General features: G+C 41.2%; 1 protein-coding gene across 1 annotated transcript in view; it reads left to right on the top strand.

Annotated features, from left to right (window-relative positions):
* Positions 1 to 339: 339 nt before the first annotated feature.
* The window catches only part of NAV2 (neuron navigator 2), a gene marked incomplete at its 5' end in the record, with an annotated part of 49,206 nt that continues 40,849 nt past the window's right edge, over positions 340 to 8,696 (top strand). Inside the window, 4 exons of the mRNA XM_009278774.1 lie at positions 340 to 631; positions 1,552 to 2,254; positions 6,185 to 6,652; positions 7,707 to 7,772. Of these exons, the coding sequence (XP_009277049.1) occupies positions 340 to 631; positions 1,552 to 2,254; positions 6,185 to 6,652; positions 7,707 to 7,772 (1,529 nt within the window). The remainder of the gene's footprint in view (positions 632 to 1,551; positions 2,255 to 6,184; positions 6,653 to 7,706; positions 7,773 to 8,696) is intronic.

The raw sequence follows: 8,696 nt of genomic DNA, 5'->3' as shown, positions 1-8,696 counted from the left end.
ATGGAGGATTATAAATGTCATGGAGCTGAATATGTCCTTTATAAATCAGGTGCTTTTTTCTCCCATTTTTTGTTTTTTTGGTTTTTTTTTCTTTCTTCATTCTAAGGGGCATGACTGTTATGGGGTTTGTATTTTTTTTCCCTAGCGTATTAAAAAAAAGATGTCATTGCTGGGGTTCATTTCTTGCTGTGACATTTCTTTATCAAAGGCATGTTATGTTTGTTGGTACTTAGAGATGACTGCTGAGTTTATTAATCAGTTTGATGGTTCTCATTTATGAAGCTTCTTAAAAGAAAAGCTTGCTCTGAAGGTTGTATTACAATTCCTTATCTGCCCTAGACTGATGCAGAAAAGCATTCCCAGGTTGAGCGGAATTCCTTGTGGTCCGGTGATGAAGTCAAGAAATCAGACGGAGGATCCGATAGCGGCATAAAAATGGAGCCAGGATCTAAATGGAGGCGGAATCCCTCTGATGTGTCCGATGAATCTGATAAAAGCACTTCTGGTAGGAAGAACACTGTTATTTCGCAGACGGGCTCCTGGCGACGGGGCATGTCAGCTCAGGTTGGCATTACCACACCAAGGACTAAACCTTCAACCACCTCAGGCACATTAAAGACACCTGGAACAGGTGAGAAAAGGTGTAAGATATAAACAAGCCAAAAAGTGTGTTCAGTATGAAAACAGTTTAAATACTTTCCAGAGGCAGAACCTGAACTTCAGGTAATCCTGTCTTTATTTTTAGGTATTGTTTTAACCTGTGCAGCATCTCGTATGTCCACATTTCTATTTCTGTTCATTTGAAAATGCATATTTTGGATTAGTACACTGTGAAAGTTGTTTTCATGACAACTCTAGTCTTAAGCCAAGCTATTTATTGGGCACAGTATTGCCATATGAAGAATAAATAATATAATTTCAGCTTTTGAAGTCACGGTTAACTTTAAGAACATACAGTATGTGTGGTTGAGGAGATTTATTTTTTTTCCCCCATACTAAACTAGCATGTTAATTTATACTAAACACTATTTAGTTCTGTATTTTCTTATAAATGTATTAGTGATTTTAACACTCGCAGATGTGTGAATGAAAATTGATTGAATTTGCATAATCAAATAACATAAGTTAATACCTCTCCTCTTATTTGATCGTGTATGCAATTGGACATGAAAAAGTTGAAGTTGGACACTTTTTTGAACACTGCCTTTTAGGAAAATTATACTAATGGCCTAACACTGCTTCTGTCTAATGATAAAAAAGGATCGATCTGTGGCAGCTACAGAGGGAAACGTTTTTTTCTTATCTGTCACTATTACATAAGACTGTTCTGCTTTTCATATTCTCAAGGGCAAACACACTACATACTTTCTCTGGCAAGTCTGCATGTATAACTCACTAGAGTGGCATGTAAGTTCAGTGCAGACTAGATCATAATTTTTAACCACACTCTGGTGGCTAGCACGCTTTTGCTTTTCATGCTGCTTTGAGTTTCATCATTTGCTTGATGTTTTCAAGTCATTAAATATTAGAATTCTTTTTCTATTTTTGTAGGGAAAACTGATGACGCCAAGGTATCAGAAAAGGGTAGACTATCTCCTAAAGCTGGACATGTTAAACGTTCCCCATCAGATGCAGGACGCAGCAGTGGTGATGAATCCAAAAAGCTTCCCACAAGTAACTCTAGAACAACTGCTGCTAATGCTAATACATTTGGATTTAAGAAACAGAGCGGGTCAGCCGTAGGCATGACTATAATCACTGCCAGTGGGGCAACTATCACCAGTAGATCGGCTACCCTGGGAAAAATCCCAAAGTCATCTGGACTCATGGGTAGGACCACTGGTCGGAAGACTAGTGTTGATGGCTCACAGAACCAGGATGATGGCTACTTAGCACTTAGCGCCCGAACTAATCTTCAGTATCGTAGTTTACCCCGGCCCAGTAAATCCAGTAGCAGAAGTGGAGCTGGGAATAGATCTAGCACAAGTAGCATAGACTCCAACATAAGCAGCAAGTCAGCCGGTTTGCCTGTCCCTAAAATGAGAGAGCCTGCCAAGGTAATCCTTGGAAACTCTCTGCCAGGATTAGTCAATCAGACTGATAAAGAGAAAGGGATTTCGTCTGACAACGAAAGCGTGGCCTCATGTAATTCTGTTAAAGTGAACCCTGCATCACAGACTGCTTCTAGCGGAGCTCAAAGTACTCACCAGCAAGGAGCCAAGTACCCCGATGTGGCCTCTCCCACTTTGCGCAGGTAGGCAATAAATTCGTTGATTGTGCAATGATGTTAGTCGGAGCTGAATGATCAGGACTCTTCCAGCCAGGCCTGGCTGTGTTTTGTGGAGCACTTACTATTTAGCGTCCTACATCAAGGTCTTTGTATTTACATTTAATTTCACATAAACAGGTTGGCCAGTGTTGTAAATACTCAGCACGTCACGCGACAGCAGCAAAAAATTTAACATTTGGGAAAAAAAAACCTGTCTGGCAGAAAGTTTGGCAATTTTGATACGAGTCTCTTTGTTACAAAAATCATACCTAAAGGCTTTATCCATGCAGAATATCGCAGGAATAAGAGTTTTCTTACCTGAAGGTTACTGACGAGTTCTTGCACCAATGTGTATGTAACAACCCTGGAAATGCTCCAATGGTGGATCAAATTGACAACAGGAGAGTTATTTCAGATTTTCATTATGACAGATGCATAATTTGACCTGCCATACGTAGATTCACATGCCTAACCCAAACCGATCTTTCAGTTGTGTGGATTAGGCCAGTGTGTTGTAAGACTCAACATCAGGTTATTCGACTGTGTAGAAGAACCCTAAGTAAAGCTGCTGTCTGAGCTGGGTTGAATTTTCTTATTTTAACAATATTTTTTTAACCAAAAATCTTATTTGTCTTCTATTTCTCCACCACTGCCCCACACATGCTTTTAACATTAGTATTGAGTTGGTCAGGAATTAATTTGTTGATGCAGCGTGCATCAAAGCCTTGATACTGCTGAAGGTTCCGTCAATATTATTTTTCAATTTAATTTGACATTGAGTAGCTTGTCTGTTTCAAGTTGCGGTGTTTTACATTTCATTTTGTCTTGACGCCCATAATACCCATACAGTTCCGCTACATCATCCTGCTTCCAGTGATGTGAGAAAGCCACATTCCATCTGAAGCACCAGTGCAAACATAATGGCTGTGATGGCAGCTTAGGCTAATGCTGTAAAGAGTTGTAAACTGGTTTGTTTTTTTTTAGATGGGTGGTTTTATTTGAAGAACCTATGTGAGGATAATTCAAGATACTTCGTTTATTTTATTCCTGGTTATCATTAGATAAGCCATGTCCTTTAAAACATTTGGTTTTCATCAATGGCTACTGAAAAGGAAAAACTCCAATAGACCTTTCATTTCTATAGTATACCCCATGAGAAATGCAGATTTTCAGTGTTGCAAGCCTCAGGCACATTAATCTTGAAATTTGATTGGAAATTTTTTTTTATTACTAGAAAGCCACCTTGTTAGCCATGTAATTAAAGTACTACATTAGAAATACGTGAAACTTCAAAGAGAAGACACCGAGGCTCAGTTTAACTATTCCCTCATTTGATTTACAATTTCACTCTTGAATTTTCACAAGACTGTCTAAATAGTCATGTATTGAAATGCGTCAGAGTTGAATTTGGCCTCGTCTGCTTATTACTGATTTCTAGAATGACAAGAAGTTTTTTAGCTTAATTTTCATAGTCAGTTGAGATGAGTTGCACACATTGTTTTTTTCTTATTTCCCCTCGGCCCTGTAGTTTTTTAATAATATACAATAAATTAGAATCCATACCTTTGTAATGATACAGATTTACCTGCAAGCCCGCGAACATACGTAACTTCTATGCTGTCATAAACAGTGAAATTCTATAATTCTGCGATGAGGGCCATCCCTGCCTCTGTTCTCTCAGTATTCCCTTTAGCTCCGGTATTATATACCCGGCATGTCCCTTAAGTGAAACCATCGTTTATCTTGATACATTTTATTATTAAATTGGGCCTTCATGCTTTGCAGTATATAATACACTGCTTTTCTGTTAACGGGAGACATGCATGACCCAAGAGCCAGCTCAGAGATGTCAGTCTCTTGTCAATAATAGTGGATAGGAGTAAACAGATGTCCTTCCTCGTAGGGTATGTCCTTCCAGAGGTAATCTCTGTATTGATGTGACTGTCTTGCTGGGTTGGACTTTCTCTGGACTGAAAGGAATGCTCTCCAGACCGCATCCTCTTCTGAAGGCGTTTGTTACGAGGTTGTGGTTTGACCAGATACTGCCTTTGGCAGCAACATGTTTCTGTTTGTGCCGGCTGCGGTGCAGCATCCTTTCAGTTGTATTAGAGGTGCTGTGAAACAGTTTCGGGAAGACTGCGTAGCTTAAAAACAGCTTGTAAAACTGTTTTGTGGGTGGTTGGGGTTTTTTTTAAGCTGTAGGATCCTATCTCTAAGAGTACAGTTCCCCCAGTACAACCGAAGAGGTGGTATGCAATGGCATAGGAGCAGGAATACCTTAGGCTGGTATTGCTGCTGAAGGCCATGTATCATTGCGGTATGGTTTGACATTTTTCTTCATACTTGCTCTAGTAACATTAACTAAATAAAACTGAAAATGTCTCTAAATTCCCATAGGAATGGGTTTTATCATTTGAAGCCTTTTGCTTGTCTAAGTCAGTGTCTCCTAATCAGTGAGGTGTGATGTGGAGTCCAGGTGAACCAAGTTTGCCTGGTCTGTGCTGGTTTGTGGATGTCTGCATTGCTCTCTCTACATCACGTGCTGAGGGGATCATGGCAGAGCTATTAAAGCAATGCTGGATTCTGAGATAGATGTAGATGGGCATCTTAGCCTGATCCAGCAGTGTTGCCCAGGTGCTTTGTGGCAAGTATGCAACACCAGCCATCCAGTTGAGATGTGTTCCAGGCATCTTGCACAGGCGCACTGGAGCTGCAGGTAGCACCCGTGCAGTAAGTACAGTGCTTCTGGGCATCGCTGCACTTACTGCACGTGTGCTGTAGGGTGCCCAGCTATATTACACAGCCTGTGTTTCTGGGAAGTGTTGGACAAAGTGACTTAGTGTGCATCTGTTGTACAGACAACCTGGGCATACTCAAAAGCAGAGAAAGTTCTGCTGGGTGCATACCCACCCGTAAGTCTTCAGGAGCTCTTGCATAGAAGTGCGGTAGTCCTCTATTCCGAGGACCACAGTCTGATAGATACCCGCTTTGAAAGATTTCATCCCCAATACTCCACACTGTTGATAAGAAAAAAGCAAATCCGTATAGATATCTGTGAGGAAAACTAAGGTTCCAAAGTAACTTAGCAGTTACAGGAGCTAAGTGGCAGAAACAGAAGCAACATCTTGGGGTGGATGTTTGAAGCTAGAGTCAAAAGCTACGCTTCCTTCATCATTTTGAGGATCAGTTTTAGAACGATTGATAATCTGGTCTTAAGTACGTTTACTTCTAAGGCACTTTTGCACTTTTGGCAAAAGTGATGCAAACTGGAGAAGCTGCAGTCATCCTCCTCCAACTGTGCTTTTAGATCCCCTCCCTTGCACTAGTTCTGGCACTCAGCTAGTCTTTTACTGAGCCAGTGCCAGGTGCCAAACCAGGTAAAATCTCATTCTCCACTCAAAAAAAATAGTTTCCAGCTAGCTTGGCTCCTGGAAAGGAGTTGAAATGCGACAAACCTACATTTGATACCAGTAAATATTTTTTCCTGTTACATCCCAGCAAATGCTGCTTCTGTGCAGAGCATTCAGTGATTTGCACAGAATTTACCTGGATGGCAAGCTTTCAACCTCTAATATTCCATGCTTCGGATTAATCAATGCAGTGTTTCTCTGGTATCCTTTTTCCTTAAGGAGCAGAAGACAATATGGCTGTATTTTAACTTTGTGCAAGTATTGCTTGATGATTCAGAGAAGAAAGACCTAAGATAGATTTGAAGCTATCGTAATTGTCTCTGGACTTTATTGAAGGCAGTGTGAACACAGGGAGATTCATAAGTTTATAGTTGTGTATGTCCAGTCTAGGATCATTTACTTAGTGTTGGTTTTCTGAAGCTAAGATGATATGTGGTCTAGGTATAAAATATCCTTGCGTTTAATATTCCACTTTATGTATTTTTCATGTTGTCTTTTTTTACAGACTTTTCGGTGGCAAGCCTAGTAAACAAGTTCCCATCACAACAGCTGAAAATATGAAAAATTCGGTAGTCATCTCCAATCCTCACGCTACTATGAACCAGCAGGGTAATCTTGATTCACCATCTGGCAGTGGTATGCTGAGCAGTGGGGGCAGCAGTCCTCTGTATAGTAAAAACACAGATATGAACCAATCTCCACTAGCTTCTAGTCCCAGTTCAGCACATTCAGCTCCTTCCAACAGTTTAACATGGGGTACCAACGCAAGTAGCTCTTCTGCTGTTAGCAAGGATGGCATTGGATATCAGTCTGTCAGCAGTCTTCATACCAGCTGTGAATCCATTGATATCTCTCTGAGCAGTGGAGGTGGGCTGAGCCATAACTCCTCCAGTGGCTTGATTCCAGCCTCTAAAGATGATTCTCTGACTCCCTTTGTCCGAACCAACAGTGTTAAGACTACGTTGTCTGAAAGGTTAGTAGGTTTTTCTCTCGTTTCCATACGTTTGTATGTATCTCAAATGTGAATGAAGTCCTGGCAGCAGTAGCCAACACTGCAGATGCAATTCAAGTTGTGCTTCTTACAAGATAATGCTGAATGGTATTACTAGGACTTACAAAGAAACCATTCCAGGCAAGGAGCCCGGTTCAGAGCAGGAGGAATGGGTTCAGGTGAGGTTTTTAATTTGCTGTGGTAGCCAATGTGACAACTTTTCTTGCTGCCGTATTATACCTACTATTTGAATTTAGCATCACGTATTATCCGTGCAAAGATCTCCTGTTAGTTGTTCTGATAGTGATATTCAAAAAAACCTCCATCATTGTTATCATTTTGATTTGAGAAGCCAACTGTTTCTTGTTAAACTTCTTGTTTACAACATTTTACAAGCTTTTAAACTGGAGGTCATGCTGAAAAGAAAAGTCCCTGTCTCCCTAGTCACTTGATCCCTCCTCAGCCTCTCCCTGCTGCCCTGTCCCATCTCCAGCTGCTCTCTACAGTGTTTCGGTACAGGCATTCGTGTGAATGCTTAGTGAGCCCGACCGGGAGATGGATCCAACTGAAAAATGATCACCTGAATTGTATTTCAGACTGATCAGTTCCCCAGCTCCTTACACGATGAGGTTCATCGGTATCTGTGCGGACACAGAGTAGGAGCTGGGAACAGACTGGCCAGGGAGGAGGGAACGGGACTGCTTTTTCAGCATCAGAGCTGTATTAACGGCACATTGAGCTAACATCGGGATAAACCAGACAATGACTTGCAGCGCACACTCTCTGAGTGACCTTTTGTAGAAGGCAGTAGTACCCCTGCAAGCATTGGAAATCAGCTGTATCCTGACGTGTGGTTGTGTAGTCAGGTAGCAAAATTTTTGTAGTTGCATCTCAGTGGAGAAGATCACCGCTGAATATAATGTTCTGACAGTTTGGGTTTCTGTTTGTGTTTTATTATAACTCCTTTCTGTTCTCTCCTCTTTTCATTCTAATATTCCTTCTCTTGTTTTCTGTCTTGTTGGACTGATTCTTCTAGCCCTCTTTCTTCCCCTGCTGCTAGCCCCAAATTCTGCCGAAATACTTTGCCCAGGAGACAGGACAGGTAATGCTGTCTCAGGACAGGAGTACGCACAAGGCTGTAGGTTTTGTTGCCCATCTCGGTGAAGCAAATTGTTTTGTGACAGACTGTGCTCAGTTGAGTCCTCTGCTGTGTTCATCGTTCAGGTGTGAACTGACACAAAGACATGCCAGTGAGAGTCCCCTCAAACACCCCATCTATCTACCTAAATCAATCTGGAGAATGGCATACGGCACAGTTGGCGTGTTTTTGGTGTTGCTGTTGTTACTGGGATCATCCTTTGGTTTGTGGGGGTATTTTTTTTTTTTCCTCATTTCTTTGCCACAGGCAATTTGAAAAATCTTGCCATTTTTTTTCTACCAATCTAAACTCTCACTAGCATTTCAGCATTCCTCTGGCATGCTGCTTTTCCCACTGCCTTTCAGGCCTGTCCTTTTTGTCGTGAAGTCCCCGTGTCATTCAGTGTCGTCAGTCTTTTGCTGCAGTTTGGCTCATGAGTGTTTTGCAGGGACTTGGATACATCCATCCTTGTAAAGACGAATGCTAAAGTTAGGAAAAGATGACCCGAATCTAAACATTCTAGCTCGCTTTTGCTCACTGCTGTAATTTTGATCACTCCCACGCTGTAATTAATCCATTTAAGCACGTGGATATTTCCTTTAAAAACAAATTAACAGACTCTGCTCAGCTACAAGTTCATCAGTTGTAAAAACATAACCTTAAATGTTTGGGGTTTGGACAACTAATAGATTAATTTTACTTGGCTAATGGAATTTAAGCTAAGATTTGAAAATTAAACGGTCTGGGCTCAATACTTTTACTGCTATACATTGCAGCTGCGTAACAGTAATTAGCTGCATTCCCTAAATGGTGTCTGCTGAAAGAAATGACGGGAAGGTGGTTTGGACTTGAAGATTCTCATCAGTTCTCACAAATAGTCTGCCTCAT

The sequence above is a fragment of the Aptenodytes forsteri genome, unplaced genomic scaffold (genome assembly GCF_000699145.1).
Source record: "Aptenodytes forsteri isolate BGI_AS27 unplaced genomic scaffold, ASM69914v1 Scaffold418, whole genome shotgun sequence".
Lineage (NCBI taxonomy): Eukaryota > Metazoa > Chordata > Aves > Sphenisciformes > Spheniscidae > Aptenodytes > Aptenodytes forsteri.
Note: the sequence above shows the minus strand (reverse complement) of the source record. Positions and strands in the feature narration are given on the sequence as shown.